The sequence below is a fragment of the Budorcas taxicolor genome, chromosome 18 (genome assembly GCF_023091745.1).
Source record: "Budorcas taxicolor isolate Tak-1 chromosome 18, Takin1.1, whole genome shotgun sequence".
NCBI lineage: Eukaryota > Metazoa > Chordata > Mammalia > Artiodactyla > Bovidae > Budorcas > Budorcas taxicolor.
In genome coordinates, this window is record NC_068927.1 from 52844747 (window position 1) to 52866502 (window position 21756).

Below are 21756 nucleotides of genomic sequence, written 5' to 3' on the forward strand. Positions count from 1 at the left end.
GCACCATTTCCTGAGGCTGATATCACTGGGTCTGTTATCCTAGGCTTGAAAGACTAGGAAGTCATTACTGTTGTTAGAATCTGGAAGGGGGTGGTGTTTAGAGAGGGCTGCCTGACAGGAGCCGTGATCTCAGGCTGAAAAATCCACCCAACCCATAACGACACTACAGGGAGGGAGCCGGGGAATGAACACCCCAACTTCACTCAGTGTCCTCCCTGCGGTCTCCTGCTGGGGCTCCCCATCAACCGGACCCAGCTGGAAGGTGGAGATCCCACTAACAGTCCCCACAACGCAGGGCAGGGGGAGAAGGGGAGAGAATGAATGAGGAAAAGGAAACCGCACAATCCACCCCGTGAGTCCGCAGTACAGAAGACACACAATTCCCATCTGTTACTTAATCATAGAATTATCTTGTGCTAATGACAAGGGATCGCATGCCCACAGCTTTAGATGGCCAGTTTTTCATGAACCTCAATGAGAGGGGAATGGGGGGAAAACCTGTAACAGAGCTGCAAAGGCCCTGACTGTGGCTGGTGGTGATGAGAGCCGCCTTCTTCTACCACCCCTTCTACGTTCTCTTACCACCTGCCAAACCTCCTCTGGACATCGTTGGGACACAAATCTTCATTCCTCAGGGAAGTAAGTGTTCAATAGTCTTGTCTTTATTGACTTTTGGCCACTTTCTGCTGAACAGGGCCACCGGCAAGTAAATATTACCCCCAACACATCCCCTGGCTTCCAAACGTAGTCCCCCTTGACCCGGCAAACCAGCCCCCCTCTGGTGGTCACATTCCCTCTGGTCGTCTTCTCCGCGTCTTGTTTCAGCAGCACGAGGAACACATGGGGGCAGGCCTGGCTTCTGGTTGATTAGGGCTCTGATTGGGTTTCTCACCCACACCAAGCCCACGGTCACAGAGACCAGGAGCAAAAATCCTTTAGGTGGGTTGTCATGTGTACTGATGGGCGGGGACACTCCCTTATCCTCCCCTGTGTCATGGACCCCTGCCTTCTGGCTCTAGGGCAGGTGACACGATAGACTGGCCAGTTTGAGACCTAGGGCATCTCCTGTTGGGTGGCAAGGTACCTTCTCTTCCTGGTGCCTTCAAAAGCCATTGTGGCCACTTGACCCTTCTGATAAGCCAACCGTGTCTGTGTAGGGGGCACCTGGAAGGTCAGGGAGCTCCCTGGGGGTAGTTAACTGCCTCAGTTCCTTTGCCTTAAAATACGTCCTCTAGTTGGAAGCAATACTTCATGGGAGGACTTCCCTGGTGGTCCTGTGATTAAGACTCCATCTGCCAGTACAGGGGACAGGGGTTCAATCCCTGGTCCAGGAAGATCCCACAGGCCACGTGGCAAATGAGCTTGTATGCCACCACTACTGAGCCCACATGCCCTAGAGCCTGTGCTCCGCAACAAGAGAAGCCACAGCAATGAGAAGCCTGTGCACCCCAAGTAGAGAAAGCCCATGTAGCAGGGAAGACCTAGGGCAGCACACAAAAAAAGAGAAAAATTAATTAATTAATTTTAAAAAACTTCCTGGGATCCTGTAGCAATAGAGCAGACATTTATTTCCTAAGTCCCCAGATGGCAGTGTTGACAGAAGCAGGGAGCACAAGGAGGGCAGAACAGCATCCACAGTGTGCATTACCCTGTGGGGAGAAAGGTCAGTCTCGAGAGTTGGGTATACGTCCTGAAGAGTCCTGCTGTAGAAAGATGTCATAACAGGCTGAGGTTGGCCTCTGCCTTTGTTGGTTTGAGCACTGAGGGGAGTCAACAGCTAGGTCACCTGGGGAGAGTTAGCGCACTTGTCACTGCATGGAGACATTAGTTAACTCACTAACCCAATAGAGTAGTAATTCTATCCCTGGGTGCTTGAACTAATACATCCGCTCCTATATTTCCTGTGAAAGATTTTGTCCCCATGAAGCCTTCCCCTTGGTCCTGTCTAGTCTCACACCCTTAGAATCTGTATCAGTCGGGGTCCAGGCATGTGTCAGGAACCACATACTAATTTTAACAGGTAAAGTTTTTTGTTTTGTTTTTATTTTGGCCACGCAGCCCGTGGGATCTTAGTTCCCTGACCAGGGATCAAACCCCAGTTAGTATAAGGAATCATTATTAGACTTCCCTGAGAGTCCAGTGGCTAAGACTGCCCTTCCAATGCAGGGGGCCTGGGTTCAATCCCTGGTCGGGGAGTGAGATCCCACATACCGCAACAAAGATTGAAGACCCCAAGTGCCGCAACTAAGACCTAGCACAACAAAATAAATAAAAATAAATATTTAAAAAAGGAAATATTTAAAAATAAAAGAATCATGAGGGAATTCCCTGGTAGGCCAATGGCTAGGGCTCTGAGCTTCCACTTCAGGGGACATGGTTCCATCTCTAGTTAGGAACTAAGATCCACAAGGCCGAAAAGGAAAGAAAGAATCATTACCTAGCAACACGGGGTGAGGATTAAGAGGGGATTTGCTACTAAGCCTGAAGAACACAGGGCTTTCCAGGTGGCGCTAGTGGCAAAGAACCTGCCCGCCAATGCAGGAGATGTAAGAGACAAGGGTTCGATCCCTGGGTCGGGAAGATGCCCTGGAGAAGGGCATGGCAACACACTCCCGTATTCTCACCTGGAGAACCCCATGGATGGAGGAGCCTGGGAGGCTACAGTCCACAGGGTCGCACCGAGTCGGACACGACTGAAGCGACTTAGCACATGACGAAGATAAGAGAATAGTGCATCTAGGGAGCAACCTCCACACTTGGGGCTGGAAGACAAGCTCTTCAGCCTGCAGTGTCCCTCTACCACCCTCTACTGGCAAAGCCTAACATTGTCCCTGGCTGCTGCTGCTGCTGCTGCTAAGTGGCTTCAGTCGTGTCCAACTCTGTGCAACCCCATAGACGGCAGCCTACCAGGCTCCACCCCTGGGATTCTCCAGGCAAGAACACTGGAGTGGGTTGCCATTTCCTTCTCCAATGTATGAAAGTGAAAAGTGAAAGTGAAGTCATTCAGTCTTGTCTGACCCTTTGCGACCCAACGGACTGCAGCCCTCCAGGCTCCTCCGTCCATGGGATTTTCCAGGCAAGAGTAGTGGGGTGCCATTGATGAACAAAATTGCTTGCAGGATCCAGCAGGGCAATGAATCTGGAGCTGAGAGGCCATAACTGGCACAGAATCTGCCCATACACACGCTCTGGGATTCCTGTCCGTGCAAACTGGTGAGGTTCTCTAATGCTCTCAATGTGTGGCGTGTACATGCAAGACCAAGTCCTGTGCTTCTTTGGACTACGTTAGAAATTTGTTCTTGTGGGTCTGGAGGAGAAGCAGTTTCCTGTGAGTGGTCTCTATCCCATATCTGAGGGTCACACTCCCTTAACACAGACTGGCAACACTGAACATTTACCTGGCAGTGCATCTCTGCAACCCGTTCACTCAAGTCTTAGGCTTGGTCCTCAGCCAGATCTGCCCTGTGACTGGAAACCAGAGATGTTCTGCCACGGGAGTTTTCTGATTGTCCGTCACATTTCCATTTGGACGATCTCATCTTTCCATTGCTCCCCTTCCCCCACGTTTGCTCACTAGGGTCATCGGAAGAAACCAGCTGACTCCCCAGTCAACCTGTGCACCACTGTTGCCATAGTAACAAGGCACCACACCCACTTCAGCTCCCAATACCCTGCTTTCCATCTGCACTTCTTTCACTGCTACCCCAGTGATAACTTGACCAACTATGAAATTGTCACAGGACTTCTCTCACCTGTGCCCTATCTTTTTCCATCAAGGTGGTCATCCCTGTGCTTCTCCCATGTAGTGGAAACCTAATCTCAGAATACAAGTTTGTTTGTCTGTTGCTGGATGCCACTGCTGATCCTGATTTCTGAATTGGTCAGGGTCCCGGCTTCAGGTTCAGTCACTCAGTCATGTCCAGCTATTTGTGACCCTATGAACTATAGCCTGCCAAGTCCTCCATGCTCTTCTGTCCATGGGATTTTCCAAGGAAGAATACTGGAGTGGGTTGTCATTTCCTATTCCAGGGATCTTCCTGACCCAGGAATTGAACCCTCATCTCCTGCATTGGCAATGGATTCTTTACCACTGAGCCACCTGGTAGCAGGAAATAAATTGTTCACCCAAGTTGGGTAATGAGGAGAATTTATTAAGGGGAGTGCTGATTACAACTATCAATACTGGATCCAGGGAAACCACAAAGGATGGTGCAGGAGTTGGGAGTAATCATATATTTTATTTAATTTTATTTATTTTTGGCTGTGCTGCACAGCTTGCAGGATCTCAGTTCCCCATCTAGCGGTTGAACCCAGGCCATGGCAATGAAAGCCCAGAATCATTACCACTAAGCCACCGGGGAACTCCTTCATGTATTTGAGACATATGACTGCAACAATATATAACAAAGAGGATTGCTCTGACCACAGATGCTCTACATCTAGGGTGGGGGGTGCCATGCACTTCATAGATTTATAACTGGCATGAAAAGGCCCAGTACTGAAATGGGGGAGAGAGCTCCTTTCTACATAAATCCACACTTGAACACAAAGCCACGTACACTCATGGTGTGCTGGTAAATGAACAGCTGCCTCCCTGAAGGGAGAAAGAAAAACTCTGATCTGTAGCATTTGCCAATGGCCTTGGTGTAAATACTCCCACTGTGGCTGATTTCAAGCTATCATGATGTCCCTGCCTATGGAGTTGGGAAAAAATGACCATGCAGGAGACACAGGTTTGATCCCTGGGTCGGGAAGATCCCCTGGAAGAGGAAATGGAAACCTACTCTAGTATTCTTGCCTGGAGAATCCCATGGACAGAGGAGCCTGGTGGGCTACAGTCCATGGGGTCACAAAAGAGTCAGACACGATTGAGAGACTGCGTACACACACACACACCATACAAATACAATAGTTATAAATAGCCTCAAGGGCATAGGTAATGGTAAAATAGTAGATAATTTAGGAAGTGATGATTTTTGAGTATTTATTACCTTTGTTTTAAAGTGTTTGTTATTTGTTTATTTATGGCTAAGCAGGCTTTCTCATTTTGCTGGCTTCTCTTGTTGTGGAGCACAGGCTCTAGGGTGTGCGAACTTCAGTAGCTGCAGTGCACAGGCTCAATAGCTGTGGCACGTGGGCTTGGTTGCCCTGAAGCATGTGGAATCTTCCCAGACCAGGGATTGAACCTGGGTCCCCTGCATTGGCAGGAAGATTCTTAACCACTGGACTACTAGGGAAGTCCTACGTTTGCTTCAATATAATTTAGTTTTAAGTTGACAAAATTTAATTTTTAATAGTGGCTCTATTTAGCAACTGGCTTGAAAAACTCCTGAAAATTGACTCTCATGAACCAGGTGGAGTCAGTCCCAGCACAGCATGGCCCACACCCCAGAGAGAGCCAATGACAATGCACAAATGCTCTTGCACAACCTACCCTGAGAGCCCTCAAGGATCCCCCGAGCTCTCAATTCTTAAAGAGTAGATCCGTATTCGTCCATCTCTGAACCCGTCAGGGTAGCCTCACCCAGGGTGGGTGGGTAAGGGACCAAGTTGGCTCACTGCCGGAAGCATGGGCACCTCAATATCCAAGATTTGTGGTGTGTGAGCATTGAAACCAGCAACACTATGGGTCTCCCTATTATGTCTTGAGAAGTTACCCGAGATGACCAACACCTACAATTCCCAAGATATGAGAAGGATGGGGACTTCCCTGGTGGTCCAGTGGCTAAGACTCCACCTCCTGATGCAGGGAGCCTGGGTTCAATCCCTGGTCAGGTAACTAGATCCCGCATGCTGAAACTAACAGATTCCATGTGTGGTAACTAAGAACTGGCACAGACAAATATAAAGAAATTAAAAAAAAAAAAATTTCTACCAAGTTACTGATGGCTTTAAAAACCGAACCCAAAGAAAGAATTACTATATTTATATCAGTGATTAACATTTTATTTTTTTATTTTTATCTTTTTTAGTGATTAACATTTTAAAGCAGCACTAGCTCTTGTTAAAATGTCTGCTTTTAGTTACTTTATTCAGAGGTGGTTTGGGGCCACCTTAACCATGCCAAAAGTTAATTTAAAACACACAAGTAAAATGCCATGTATCCCTACCAGGGCTAAGTGAGCAGACACAGGCAATTTACTTTAGAATAGAGCAGGGGTTGTGGGGGAAGCCCTTTATTTAAGCTTGTGCATTTGGGTGCAAACAACCTTCCAGGGAGAAATACATGGAACAATGTCCAAAGCTCACACAGAAAAAGAGTCTTCCAGCCTCTCAATCCCATGGTACTTAGCTATGGCAGCCTCAGCAAACTAGTTAACAGGCCAATGTGTTATTTAAGATGACCTTCACTACAGTTGCTAGATGCCAGGTATGGAGCTAGAACTGAAGAGGCAGGATGAGTGCTACTCAGAGGCATGGGAAGGGTCTTAAGACAAGATTCTGGAGCTCCAAGCAGGTGTCTATGCAGCTTCCAACCACCCTCTCTGCCCTCCAGTTACCCTTAACTCATTGGTCCCACACTGGCAATGGTGGCCAAGATCTGAGACCTTGCTCCAGACCTATAGTTACACAATAACCCAGGAAAACCACATACTGTTACAGATCAGAGGAGGTGAGTTCTGGAGGCCTGAGTCCCCAAAATAAGGGAGTGTGGCTCAGATTCCTGGGTCCTGAGGGGCAGGGGTCTTTGGACCAGAATGTTCTCTTACTATGTATATTAACTCTTTCTAATATTTACATGAATAACAATATTAATAATTATATTCTTAATGTTAACAGTCCCCAACTGGAAGCTCTGAATATGTTTTCACATAAAGTTAAGAATTTTACCAACACCATTCTTACTGTGGTATTTTCTCTATGAAAAATAACCACAAAACTCACAGAAACAGTATCAAGTCTGAAAGAACACATATGGCATCTTTGTTACATCCAGAGAACTTACGTGTAAGTATACATATGTGTAATATATATATATATATATATATATATATATATATATATATATGTATATATATGTAATGACTTCCAGCCATAAACAAGAAATCTGAATGCTGCGTCTGGTTTATGATACTGACACCAATATGTAGGTTAGCTACAATGGCATTCTGCCGTTCAAGGGTGCCAGAAATAACGCTGAAGCCAGCATCCCTCTATTCAGTCTTCCAGAAGACCACGGAGGAGGCTGGCGCCCTGGTGTGTACAGAGGATGAGGCCTGGGCTGAGCAGGAACCACTGCAAGTGAAGAGTGAGGGGACCAAGTTGACTCCCAACAGATATGGCCACTGGGATGGATTGCTGGGAAGGGGCCAAGCTGGTACCATGAGAGGAATCTGGGCTAGGAGAAGAGTTCGGGGGGGTGAAAGCCAAAGGTTTGCCTTCCTAGTGCGCCTAGGGAAGTATGAACTCTATAGATCAAACTACAAAAAAGTTGAAGCAAAGTCATTTGGGTATGCACCGCCCCGACACTGAACGGGCCTAGCACCACCAAGACCGGCGAGTTCTCAGTCGTCCAGCTTATACGCCACTCGCCATTCTGTCCCTGTGTATGTTCCAAGCCGGTCAGGGATAGGCCAATGGGGTGTGGGGTTCCTCCAGGCTCATCCAATGAGCTAGAAGACTCTTTTGTGTCAACCAATGGGGCTTCGAATGAGCTGTCGCGTGAAACAGGTCCCGCCTTCCGTGCCTCAGGGAGCTTGAAGGAGAAGGCGGGGTTGCGAGAGTGTAGCGTTCCAGGGCGTTGCTTCAGCACCAGTATATTTTTGTGAGATAATCTGGAAGTCAGGAGGAATTTTGGTCCCTTAAAGAGAAAAAGAGGGGCTGAGGACCCAGTTTCCTGGGTCCTGGGTAAAGATAAGGCTGGGGTGGGAGCGGGACTCCTGGAGTTAGCGGGGCGAAAGCTGGAGCCTTGCGCTCGTTGATCTGAGAGGGGGAGGGCTGGGTGCCCAGAATCACGCGTCCTGCCAGAAAAGGTGGCTGAACCCAAACTCCTGGATCCTTAGTTAGGACCAGGCTGAGATCTCAGAATCCCGGGTTCGGATGAAGATGGAGGCCGAGAGACCTGAGCCTCCAGGGCATAGGTTTGAATCTGGACTCTAGAGTCTGAGGGAGAAGGGGCCTGTAGGCCGGATTGTGGCTCCAGAGGTTGGAGAGTACAGGTTGCGGATGGAGCTCGTTGGTCTGGGTGGCCGAGTCTGAGAAGTACAGCTATGGAAACTGAGGCTTGTTAACTAGTTAAGTTGCCGAAACTCACAAGCTAGATCGGGAAAGAATGACTTTAGAAGCCATCGTTTTATATATCCCCGTAAGCTCTGCCCTTAAGTCGGTGCTTGCTCATATTTTATCTTATTCCATGTGGCTGAAAAGCTTCCTGTCCATGTCCATCAAATCACAGATCCTGATCAGTTCTTCCACACGTCTCTAAAAGAAGCCATGGGAGCCTGTCACTTTCAGGGTCTGCTGCTGCTGTTTCTTGTAGGAGCCTCGACCTTGATCAGTATGTATTGGAGATGTAGGGGTAGGGAGTGGTTGGGTCAAGGAGGGTGGATTTCTGGTGAAAAAAAGAGTGATTTGGGGCCCTGGCAGAGAAGGACAAGTGCTCATCTTTATCTCCTTTTCTCCCCAGTGGCACAGAAATTGTTTTGTCAAAAGGGTACATTCACGGGTATCCAAGAGGATCCAGCAAACACGTTCAACTGGACCTCAGAGAAAGTTGAAGCTTGTGACAATGGGGTATTGTGCCAGGAAACCATCCTGCTGGTCAAAACTGGTAAAATGAGAAAGGGGCGATTGGGCTGGTGGGGGCGGGGTAGAGGGGAGATGATCATGTTCGTGTTAAGACTGTTCCGCTTTCCCCAGGCCGAACAGTAGCGTCCCCACCCGCTTTCTTTCCTTCCTGTCACAGCAGGGACCAAGACAGCGATTTTGGCCACTAAGAGCTGCAGCTTGGATGGGACACCGGCAATAACGTATATCAGGCACGCTGCAGACCCCGGCCTAGTTGCAATCTCCTACAGTAATTACTGCGAGGATCCCTTTTGCAATAACAGAGAGGGATTATATGATATATGGAATATACAAGAGACCAAAGAAGGTACCCTGTGAGGGGAGAGATGGGTGCTCTTCCCCCATAAGAGAAACTCTATACATTCCTGAAAAGAAAATGGGAGGCTTCCTTCTTTGTGTTCTTACTTGGTTTAGGTTCAAGTGGGCCATACACAAAAGGACCTCAGACCTTCTGCTTGTCTCTCTTTTTCTAAATTGTCACCTCGGAGTACTGTATACTCCGAGCAGAGGGACATCAGTGAAGGCTGCAGTGTAAAGTGGATTTGGGGTTTATTAAGCAATAAGATGTCAGTGGAGGTTTCTGAGCAGGCTGGTGGCATCGGTCTAACTGCTCCGGCTTCCCCATTGCCGTGTGGCCACAGCCCAGTTCCTGCATTTGTCCTCAAAGTCTACAGTAACCTGGCCACACCTACCTTTTCAGGTCATTTTCTTCTCTTCCCTCTCTCATTTATTGTGTTTTAGCTAGGGCAGGATTCAAAATATTTAACAATGGAGATGCTACTGACCAATCAGAATGGATGCTGGCTATAAAAAACAGTCCAGCCCTGCCTGTCTGTGCCTACCAGCTGAATATCAACACCTGGTGATTTCTCACAATTCCCAAATCCACCAAGCCAGCTCACACTTCCAGGCCTCTGTCCTTGCTGTTGCCTTTTTTAACCCTCACGCAACCCCCACTTCACACAGCTAACCTCTGTTCTTCCTCCATCTCAACTGAGGTGTCTACTCTGGGAAAAATTCAACCAAATTATTTTAGATAATTAAGCATTCTTCCATTTCTTTGCTACCATACCGTGGCCACAGTGCCCACAGAGTTGTATGGTAGTTAATTACTTACATGTCTGTCCTTTTCAGGACAATGATCCTAGATGGCAGGAACTGTGTCCTTTGTGTATCTGTACCTCCACACCTATGCACAGTTTGGAAGTCATGTTGGATTGTGTTCTGACAGCACAGAAATCAGTTGGAAAGGGATGGGGAGGTGGTAGTAACAGGCCTTGAGTAGAGAGGCATCAGCAGGAAAGACTCAAGGAAGAGAAGGCAGCAAGGAGAGATAACTCCAGAGGCAGGACACATCCTTAACTTTCTCTCTCTTCACTCTTCAGAAACCAAAGGGACAACAGGCCTCCGCTGCCCAACCTGTCTGGCTGTGGGGTCCTGTTTGAATGCTCCTTCTCTGGCCTGCCCCAACGATACAGATCGATGCTATCAGGGGAAACTCCAGATCTCTGAAGGTAAGCCGAACCTCTGATGGTTTCAGAGGCCAGAAAACCTCAGGCATGTGCATGTAGCCTACAAGGTTCTGACACTGAGTTCCAGGAATGAGGTGAGGACTGGATTCCCCTCTGATTTCCTCAAACATCTGTGTGTCGCCCCGTCCTTGTTCCACAGGAAATGTCAACTCACTTTTGGAGGTCAAAGGCTGTACATCGATCATTGGTTGCAGGCTGATGTCTGGGGTCTTTAAAATAGGACCTCTGTGGGTGAAGGAAACTTGCCCCTTCATGTCCATTTCGACCCGAAAGATTGACAGTGGGGCCACGTGGCTTCACACTTCAGTTTGGAAGTTAAAGCTACTGCTGATGCTGTTACTGCTTGTCCTTGGAGGGAGTGCTTCTGGTCCCTAATCATCTCTTCAGACTGATCATTGGCAGCTTGAGGAGCAGGTGGAGATTTGAAGAGCAGCTCCTGTGAATGTATTTGACATTTCTAGTAAAGTTTCTGCTGTGATTTGTGTATGCCTCAAGACTAGATGTGGTGTTATTGAGCTAAGAGGGTCCTTAAAATTCGTGGTCTCCAACCCACACATTTGCAGAAAGGGAATCAAAGATCTCAAAAACTTGAGTGAATTTCTCACACTTACATAGCTATGGACAAAGCCATAAAGTCTGGTATTCCTTTCACTGTAGTAGGCTTCCTTCTCTTGCTGGCTAGACAGGAGACTAACATTATCCTCCTCTAGAACACTCCCAACCCAGTCGTAAGGCCAAAATCATGAGGTGTGTCAGAAAAATCAGATTCCAATTCTTCAGTTACAATGGGCCCTGTCTCCCCTATCCTGTTTGTTCCTTGCCCACTTTATATCATTCTTTTTCAACTCTGCTGCTTACTTAATGCCTCCTCAGTGGACAGAGAGAACTTAGGATGGAGCTAGGGCTCCATAGGTTCTGGTGAGTGTGAGCCAAACAATAATGTGGATGGGGAGGTTTTTTGTTTTTTTTTTTCAAGTTCTTACGCTTTTTTATTTAACTTATTACTCAAGAATACATAAAGTCTATGTTATTGTAAAAGACTCCAGTGATACAGGAGCTATATAGAGCAAAGTAAAAGAGTAAAGAGAAACAGACTTTTTTCATCTTTTAAAAAGCAGCTTTATTGAGACTTAACAGACATACAATAAACTGCACTGGAGGTGGGAGGAGAGACTTTTATTGCAAACTGTTGACCCCTCCCACAAAGGACAGGGAGGCTGATCGTAGCGTAGTCCAGCCAAGTTCTTTCTAGAAAGTTCTCTAGTTCTAACTTTTGGAGTTAAAGTTTCCCCACACAAGTTAATATTTTTTCTTTGTTCTTAGGCATCCAGCTCTCCATTGTGTCAGTTTGGTAAATCTAAAGAGTGAGAAGAAACACCAACAAAATGTTAACTTAATGAGGGGACATATAAATGTGGGAAATTACAAGCATTCAGAGCCATAGCTGGTAAATACTATTCAAGGTAAAACACAAAATCAGAAACAAATAAAATAAACCAAAAAAGCCAAGTAGGTGTTTCCTATAAGACACTGGTTTCTTTTGTTTTTTTTTTTTCATGATTAAATAAGTTTTTATTGTCACATTTAACTGCTTTGTCAGATATACATTGTAGGTTTCAGTATGGCATAAAAATAAAAATATTTTCCTGAATGTCAAAATCTGAACAGAGGAGATGGTGATGGCACTTAAAAAGATAAAAAAATTCACACTGGTGCTGAAGCCACTAGAAGGTAGCTGGTAAACACTGGAACACATTTGCGGATAAAGCGGTCTGAAGTGAAGTGATGTGAAAGTTGCCCAGTCATATCCGACTCTTTGTGACCCCATGGACTGTACTCTCCAGGCCAGAATACTGGAGTGGGTAGCCTTTCCCTTCTCCAGGGGATCTTCCCAACCCAGGGATCAAACCCAGGTCTCCCGCATTGCAGGCAGATTCTTTACCAGCTGAGCCACAAGGGAAGCCCTGAAACATTTCAAATCAAATGGCAGTGGTATAGGCCAGTAAAACTGGAGAGTAGGAAGATATAGAATCCGTCGAGTGACTACCTGAAGAATGGCAGTTTGAGCACTTAATTTCCAGTCAGACTAAAACTTCTTTCGTACAAAATGAAACTACTTTTTCAGAACCTGGATTTTAAGCTTTTTTTTTTTTAACAACTTCCTTATTCTTACAGGTTGTAACTAGTCCAAAGAAAAGGCAGTTACAATCCATGGCATTAGCTTTGTGGGCTGACCCTGCCATAAATGGAGGAGGGGTCTTGTCTTTTCCAAACCAGGAGCATGTCATACTCATGAACTTCTGTAGTGGTTTCACACATTCTGGGCAAAACTAGAAAAGAAGCAGTAAATAAAAATGTTAAGTGCATCCCCAAAGACAGTCTCTACACATTCCACAGCTATATGCCGAACGGTAACTTTAAAAAGTATGGTTATTCCGATTGAAAATGAATCTCTGTTCAATAACCAAGCTTCCCAAACAGTTTATTAAATGTCTTTCTTCCACAAATAAGACTAACACTAGGATTTGTCAGAAGATCTACACAAGTTATCTCCTTTATGTACGAACTTGGCTAAATCCACGGTGTCTGGAGTCTGTTCTTCGTAAAACTCGGGTCTAGAACATAACTCCTTTCTGTTATACTGTTGTGTGTACTTCATTTATGACTCCAGAACAACCTCCAATCAAAATAAATAAATTTATATTAAAAAAAAAAGAAGAACAGTAGAAACATTAAAAAAAAAAAAGACTCCAGAACAGAGACCATAAACATGGCTAGTGCAACATAACAGTCACTGGAATTCCCTGAAAGAAGAATAAGTAATTTATTTTATGACATACTTATTTGGATGATTACTTACTGGTAATTAGTATTCCTACATTTTTTTTTAAAGGCAACCATTTTAAGAGACAACACATATCAGGCGAGTAGAAAAAAAGTGGAAACAAAGCCCTCTCTTTTGATCTCACAAAGTCATGCAGACAAAAGAAGGTACATCTGATTTGCTCCAATCTTTGAACATTGCTGCTAAACTAGTTTTCCTTTTAAAAAGTAAATTTGAAGGCATGATAATGCAAGAGATGAGGTTTTTGTTTATAGAACATTTATAGATTAATATGGTTAGTCTCTAATTTCCAAATTATTTTAAAGAACAGAAACGGCATTGATAAATTTATCTTTGCCTAAATTTACCAGTACATCATGAATTGCACCAGAATTCGGACAATTTGATTATCTTAATGACTCTGTTGTGAGCCTTGCACACTGTGTCTGCAGGCGAGGACCCCACATGGACCCCTTGGAGGCTCCTCCAAAGTCTGTGCCCAAAAACTCATATCTTGGGGAGTCCAGGGGTCTGAGAAAGCAGTTCTCGCCCAAGAGGAAGTCCTCAAAAACTCTCTCAATTAGCGATTAAGAAAAACAGTGCTAACTGGAGAGTTTCTTGCGTTCAGTTAAATCTGGGAGGTCTAAGCATTCCTGGAGCCCTCGTCAGGATGTGTCATGGGTCCAGAATCCCTTGAATGTGAGTATTCACTATTAGAGGACTCTGTAGAGTCAATCAAATTTTCACAATCACTGTCGTCTGATTACTCAGCACTGTCTCCAGCTGCTCTGTGGGAAGGAGGGGGTCTGCTCCACTTTCAGGATATTTCAGTCCAGCATTGGTGGAGGCATAACTGGAAGAGTCCATGACTTGAGGTTGAGGCATAAACATGCTAGTTTCCATGTGAGAATGGCTCAGAGTACTTTCTTGATTGTTTGGGTGAAGATCAGAATTAGGCGGAGGCGGGTCTGAGGCCTCTGCATCTCCAGGTGTACTTTGACCTTCTGCTGTGAACCCTGGATAGAGCATCTGAGGGCTGAAGGTGGGGTCCACACTTTCAGATGGCATCTGTCTGCTTAGTGTTGCCTGCGGCAATTGTCTTTCTTTTTCCTTATCATTCTTCCTCTGAGTGATCTGTCTTCTTAATTGGTTCACTTCTGCCTGACAAGATTCAACAACTCGCTTGCTCTTTTCTACAGTTGCACGCACTGCTTGCACTTTCTGCTGAACTGCGTTATAAACCTGATAAATCACCCTGATGGCTTTCATTAGTCTGTCCTTGTCAAAAAAGTCAGTACCATGTTCTTTAATAACTTTGGCATAATTCTAAGAAATATTTGGCACTGAAGACACCTTATACTCTTGCTGGCTAGTATTGCCTAGATTGGGAATAGTGAGGGATAGCCTTTAATTATATCTTGTATCTAAACAGAACATATTCTAAAGCATGAGTGGAATTGTTGGCATGGAGATGAAGCTGAAGGGGAGGAAGATGAGGTCAGCCTCCCCGAGGGTGCAGGTGAGCTGCTTATGGATCACTGGTTCTCTGTATGACATCTGCTGCTGCGTGTTTCGCTGGAATCGGTACCACCCAATAACTTTCTTTCTCCGATCCTTAAGAATCCTGTCCAAGCTCTCTTCATTAACTTTGCTTGCATAGTCATAAAAACTAAAAAGTCTTGAACAAGGCTGATGGTTATGGATTTCAATTACTTGCAGAAATTTTGTGTTGATGATTTGGGAGTCACTGATGCTGAGGGTTTCCTCTCGCCTTACCTCTCCCAGCAAAAATCCTTCCTGAGAGCAATGGAAGAGGAGAGTTGCAGGTGGTCAGCGCTGCTGTTGGCGCTGTGGAAACACACAGCCCTGAAGGTGTAGCCCGAAATGGAAGCCGCCATGATTGAAATCTGACTCTGGTTTCTTAATGGCACTGAATACAGTTGCAGAAGACATTCCTGAGTGAATGAAGGAAAGCTACCATTTTAAAAAATTTGGCCTGTGAATAGTTTTGGTATTTAAAAAATTATAATATGCTAATAAGCTTGACACGGCATGAACAAATTTCTCAGGCCAAAAACTCAAGTGTGCAAACTTCCTAATTTTATGATATAAATATATAAGCTATTCAAATGTATGACTAATTTTTATGATACTTTTGCTTATAACAATCCCCCATTCTACCTGCTGCTGCTACCTAGTGGTAGATAAAACCTAATCAGTTCGGGACTTCCCTGGTGATGCAGTGGCTAAGACTCTGTGCTTCCAGTTCAGGGAGCCCAGTTTAATCTCTGGTCAGGGAACTCGATCTCATATGCCACAATCAAGAGTTCTTATGCTGCAACTAAGACCCAGCAGGGCCAAGTAATTATGAAAAAAAAAGAAGAAAAAGAAAAAGAAACTTAACCTGTTTGAATAAATTGTTATAAATTCAGCCAGAGTTTTCTCAGCCATTTCAGATCCCCTGCTCATGCTTCGTCGCTCAGTCGTGTCTGACTCTGCAACCTTGTGGACTGTCGTCTGCCAGGCTCCTCCGTCCATGTGATTTCCCAGGCAAGGATATTGGAGGAGGCTGTCATTCCCTTCTCCAGGGCATCTTCCCAAACCAGGGACTGAACCCAGGTCTCTTGCATTGTAGGCAGATGGGGAAGCCTCATTTCAGATCTAATCAATCAATTCAGGGCTTCTTTTCCTTTCCACTCTCTTTATCCACAGTTTTGAGGTAGTGCTGGTGGGAATGAGGTGACTGTCTAGTTTTCACCCCTCGTGCAGCTGAAGTTCAAGTTCTTACTGATGTCTGGTTCTCAGCTTCCATTCCTGCTGGCTTCCGCTGGGAAACCTTTGATTTGGTCTGGTGTTCATGGGCTCCATGCAGGCCCTGTGTGCTCTGCCATCCCTCTTAACCACTCTGGAGCCTCTTCCAACTGCTCTGAAATCCCACTGAGGTCCTCCAGGAATCTGAAGCAGCCTAGGAATCCCATATAATAGATGAAATTCCTCCAAGTTCTGGAGAAAAGATAATTTCATAGAGACTTGCTTTTTCCTCAGGTCCCTGGGAAAGAGATGGGACCTAGACCCTGGAATTTATTACCCACCACCTACAGGCCACTAGCACACATTCTTCTCATATCTATTTTTTCTTTTTTCAACAATCATGCCATAAGAATTCCCTGCCAGTCCAGTGGTTGGGGACTTGGCCCTCTCACTGCTGAGGGCCTATTTTGCAGTGAAAAGGAAAAAAGAGGAATGCATTTTTCTTTCCCTTTTCTGAGAACAAAGAAGGTAAACAGAACAGTGAACAGGCCTGAACATTCCTAGTTTTTACTTTGAAAGTGAAAACATTAGTAGTTCCGTCCTGTTGGACTCTTTGCAACCCCCAAGGATTATAGCCTGCCAGGCTTTTCTGTCCATAGAATTCTCCAAGCAAGAATACTGGAGTGGGTAACCATTCCCTTCTCCAGGGGACCTTCCTGGCCCAGGGATTGAACCTGGATCTCCTACATTGCAGGAACATTTTTTTTTTTACCATTTGAGCCACCAGGGATGTTTTTACTTTGTTTCTTATTTATGTGACTTCCCTGGTGGCTCAGATGGTAAAGCGTCTGCCTACAATACGGGAGACCTGGGTTCAAAATCGGGAAGATCTCCTGGAGAAGGAAATGGCAACCCACTCCAGTATTCTTGCCTGGAAAATCCCATGGATGGAGGATCCTGGTAGGCTATAGTCCATGGGGTTGCAAAGAGTCGGACTCAATTGAGCGATTTCACTTTCTTATTTGTAGTCTGCAACTAAATTTTCTTTTCTGACCCCTAATTCTGCATGAGCTACATTTTGCACCTCTTATCCTTTGATTCTATGCTAATTACATTCTGTATCTGGTGCTTACCACTCTCTACAAACCAACCCTTGTAGTTTTTCTCTTCTTGCAGATCAGAAAGGAGGCCTCTGTAACAATACACAGAGGACAATAGACCCAACTACTGGGCCTCCAGACTGCTGGAGGCTACCTGACGCCAGCCTGTGGCTATTTTGAAACAATGCAGGAGGGAGAAGACAAGACCCTAACACCTTTGATCCTCATCACTGACCCCCCCCACCCCGATTTCAAGCCCTCATCTTATATAAGCCCCTAGGCTCCTCACGGTGGGGTGGGCGCAGCTCTTGAGGCATGAGCCTAGCTTTCCCCTCTGCCACCTGAGAATTTAACCCACCTATTGTTTTCAACTCTATCTCTGTATTTTTATTTCTCTTTGTGGGGCAGAGAAAGCCAAGATTTTGACCGCCAACAAACACTAGGGCCCAGGTTCAATCCCTGATCAAGAAACTGAAATTCCACAAGATGAATAGCTTAAAAACAAATAAACAAAGAAACCCACTCATACCATAAAGCCTTCATTCTTACACTGAAACTTAAAAATTCCATGTCTAATAAGCAAAAGTTAGGCCTTTGGAATTACATCTACTTCCATTTCAATTTACATAATCTCTTTTGAAACTTCAAGGCTCAACATAAAGGTGTTTTTGGCTCTTTGCATTTCTAGAGTAATAGGCCTACTGACTGACTGGAGGAGAAAGGGCAAGAGAAGTAATATAAAGAAAGGGGGGCTTCCCCCTTGGTCCAGTAGTTAAGAGTTCCCCTTGCAGTGCAGGGGACACTGGTTCCATCCTTGTTCTAGGAAGATCCCACATGCTGCGGGGCAACTAAGCCCGGGTGGCGGAAACTACTGACCCCACACGCCCTAGAGCCTGGGCTCTGTAGCAAGAGAGCGACCACAACGGGAAGCTCAGGCACTGCAACTAGAAGAAAGCCTGTGTGCAACAAGGAAGACCTGGTGCAGCCAAAAATATGGAAAAAAAAAAAAGAAGAAGAAGAAGAACGGGAACGTGGGCAGATAAAAGTGACAGCAAAATACAACCCTGCCCTGTAGCTACTTCACCCACCCTCGTCAGCCTCCACATCACCCGTGATACTCGTCGCTCCCTCCAGGGCTGCGTTCGTGTCCTTTCCTCTCTGAAACTCCATCTCCTGCTCCCACTTACCCACCCTGGAGGGTCCCACTAGATGCCTCCCTGCAACTCCAGCAGACCTTGCTTGACTTCGCTGGCACTGATCTCCCTTCACAGAGCCCTGGCGTACCTGCCAGCTTCCCTTCAATATCATACTGTTCCCACACAATGTATAACCTCCCCAGACAAGGTAACAACACTTCAGGGACAGGCATTGTTTCCGACAGCTTTACGACTTAATAGCCTCCATGAAATGTGACTGGCAACTTGATGTTACGGGTCTTCCGGGAACTGCTTATCGAAGTGAGCCAAACTTCCGCTGTTGAGGCTTCCTGGGTGACTCAGATGGTAAAGAATCTGCCTGCAATACAGGAGATGTGGATTTGATTCCTGGGTCAGGAAGACTCCCCCGGAGAAGGGAACGGCTTCCCACTCCAGTATTCTTGCTTGGAGAATTCCACAGACAGAGGAGCCTGGTGGACTACCGTCCATGGAGTCGCAGAGTTAGACACGACACACTCACACTTTCACTTTTCACTTTCAAACTTCTACTATGCATGCACACACATTCCTCTTGAACAACAAAACCAGGAACTTGCCTGGTGGTCCAGTGGTTAAGAATCTGTCTGCCAATGCAGGGGACGTGGGTTCAATTCCTGGTCTAGAAAGATCCCACATGCTGTGGGGCAACTAAACCTGTATGATACAAGTACTGAGCTGGAGTATAGAGCCCACACACCACAATGAAGAGTAGCCCCAGCTGGCCGCAAGTAGAGAAAGCCCACTCAAAGCAATGAAGACACAGTGCAGCCATAAATGAATAAATAAATAAAATGTAAAGTCTAAATAAAAAACCCCTAAACTCCTTATTCTGCCAACAACCCTCTCCAAAGAAATCTTTAAAAAGAAACAAAACTAACCACCACCAACTGCTGCTGATTACCTGAAACAATGCTAATGAGAAAGAAAAAAAAAAAAGGCAGTAAGTTCTAGAGAGTAGACAAGAAGAGAGGCAGAAGTCTGAGAAGGATGAGCACTGCAGAAAGGTAAGAACTTGAAAATCCCTCTGTTTTGTGATGATGTTTTAGTAGCCAGATGGGCACATCCTCGTTTAGGGCAGTGATATCAGAGTGGGAGGTGAGTTTTGATCAGGGGTTGCAAAATTAGTTGTTCAGATTCTTTTATTATTGTTTAATGTTAATGAAGACAATAATCATTTAGTGGGCAATTTATCTGTTCCTTGCTCTACACTAAAAACTTTGGAACTACAATTTGTATAATCCCTCCGTGCATTTTTGTAGGGAGTCGGAGGCAACTCAAATACCCACGACTAGGGGAACAGACAAACAAAATGTGGCAGACATAATCTTCAGGTGTGCAACACATTAAATTTGCACTATATGTATTTTTTTAAAGTAAGAAAATTATTTTGTAGCAAAATATCACTTGTATAAATTAACTAGTTTGAGCAGTTCTCTGGAGACCTAAGTAATTAGGATTCTGGGCTGTCTCTGCCATGGCCCAGATTCAATCCTTGGTCAGGGAACGGAGATCCCAATAGCTGTGTGGTGTGGCCAAAGTTAAAAAATAAATAAATAAATAAATTATTTTAAGCCACAAATCTTGAAGGAAAAAAAAAAAAAAGACTGTTTAGATTATTCTGGGTCCCTTGAGTTTCCATATAAATTTTAGAATAAGAAGAAAGCTGGAGTTTTGATAAGGACTGAGTTGAATCTCTGGATCAGTTTGGGGGTATTGCCATCTTAATGGGCTTCCCTGGTGGCTCAGACAGTAAAGAATCTGCCTGCAATTCAGGAGATGTGGGTTCAGTTGCTGGATCAGGAAGATTCCCTGGAGAAGAAAATGGCAACCCACTCCAGCATTCTTGCCTGGGAAATCCCATGGGATAGAGGAGCCTGGCGGGCTACAGTCCCTCCCTGAGGTCTCAAAGAGTCGGACATGACGGAGTGGCTAAGCACAAGGGCACAGGCCATCTTAACAGTATTTTAGGTCTTCCAATCCATGAACGTGGGGTCTTTCCATTTATTTAGGCCTTTCTTAATTTCTTTCAGAAATAGTTTCTGATTTTTTAAAATAACTTGTGCTTCTTTAGCAACTGAACAAGTGTTTTATTCTTTTTGATATTTTTATTAATTTTGTTTTTAGAGTATTCATTGCCAGTGTATCAAAATACAATTGATTTTAAAATTTATTTTGTAACCTGCAACTTTGTATAAGAGTCTTACTTTCTTGTATCATTATAAGTGTCCAATATTTTTATTGAAACCTGAACATTTTATATAATACATTGTCCCTACTCTGGATACTGATTAGAACCAGCAATAATAATAAACAACAGGCTTCCTTTTGTTGTTCTTTGCTTGTCTGTTTGTTTGTTCAGTGACTTGGCTAGACTATTTCAGTGATGTCTATTTTCTCTGCAGAGAGCCTCTGATGTTAGTCTTCCCTTTGGGAAGGCACCTCCTTTGGGCATACACACAGTCTGCCTGGAAAGACAGTGGTTCTACCAAGGCCATCTGTCTGTCTTTCCCCCAATCTCCCTGGTTATCACACCCAGCTCTTAGGTTCCACTAGTTTCTAGCTGATTATTCTTTTTTTAAAAAAAAAATTAAATTTATTTTTGGCAGCAATGGGCCTTTGCTGCCCTGCACAGGCTACTGTCTTGTTGCAGTGAGCAGGGGCTACTCTGTTGCTGTAGTGCACAGGCTTCTCATTGCTGCGGCCTCCCCTGCTGCAGGGGACAGGCTCTAGGGCTCAATAATTGTGGCCCATGAGCTTAGTTGCCCCACAGCATGCGAAAGCTTCCTCGACCGGGGATGGAACCCGTGTCCCCTGCATTGGCAGGTGGATTCTTAACTATTGGACCCCCAGGAAAGCACCTATCCTATTGTTTTTGACAGTGCCTGGGATATAAATTGCTTTACATTCAGACTCTATTAAATTCAGTCAAGGGTTGTTTCCGAGGCCAAGCTTTGAGTTTGTCCTGACCCCCAGAGGACTCCTGTTAGTTATCTCTTTCTCTGGTTCTCTTTTGTTAGACAGTGAACGTAGGGTTTAATTAGTTGACACGGTGGGGCTACTAGTCTCCTCTTCATTGCTTACCACCAAAATCTCCATTGTTGGGGATGTCCCTGGCAGTCCAGTTAAGACTTCACCTTCCACTGAAGGGTGTGCAGATTTGATCCCTGGGCGTATACGACTGAAGCAAATTAGCAGCAGCAGCAGGGAACTAAGATCCCACATATCTCACAGCCAAAAAAAAAAACAAAAAAAAAAAACACCCCACCAAAACATAAAACAAAAGCAATATTGTAACAAATTCAATAAAAACTTAAAAAATGGCCTTCATAAAATAAAATTATTTTTGATCTCCGTTGTTTGCAGAGTGTCCTTAGTCATGAACTCCCCCGCACCCCCCGCCCCCAGCCTCCCTTTCTGTTCCAAATAAAGTCGCTTTCTGTGGAAAGAACCTTAAAGCTCTCTGTTCTTGTCTGCATCTCTGAGCCAGAGTTAGGGAGCTGGAGGCAAGGACAGTGGAGAGATTTTTTCAGAATGCCACACCTGCTTTGTTATTAACAGGACACTTG

General features: G+C 45.1%; 1 protein-coding gene and 1 pseudogene across 1 annotated transcript; one reads left to right on the top strand and one right to left on the bottom strand.

The window, feature by feature from the left end:
* Positions 1 to 539: 539 nt before the first annotated feature.
* Positions 540 to 10694, top strand: TEX101 (testis expressed 101). The gene is made up of 6 exons (XM_052656928.1): positions 540 to 639; positions 8396 to 8497; positions 8627 to 8770; positions 8906 to 9094; positions 10173 to 10301; positions 10459 to 10694. Exons 1-6 carry the CDS (start codon positions 540 to 542, stop codon positions 10692 to 10694), a joined length of 900 nt encoding a protein of 299 aa, XP_052512888.1.
* Positions 10695 to 13771: 3077 nt separating this feature from the next.
* Positions 13772 to 15062, bottom strand: LOC128063875 (BRISC complex subunit Abraxas 2-like; annotated as a pseudogene).
* Between the last annotated feature and the right edge of the window lie 6694 nt (positions 15063 to 21756).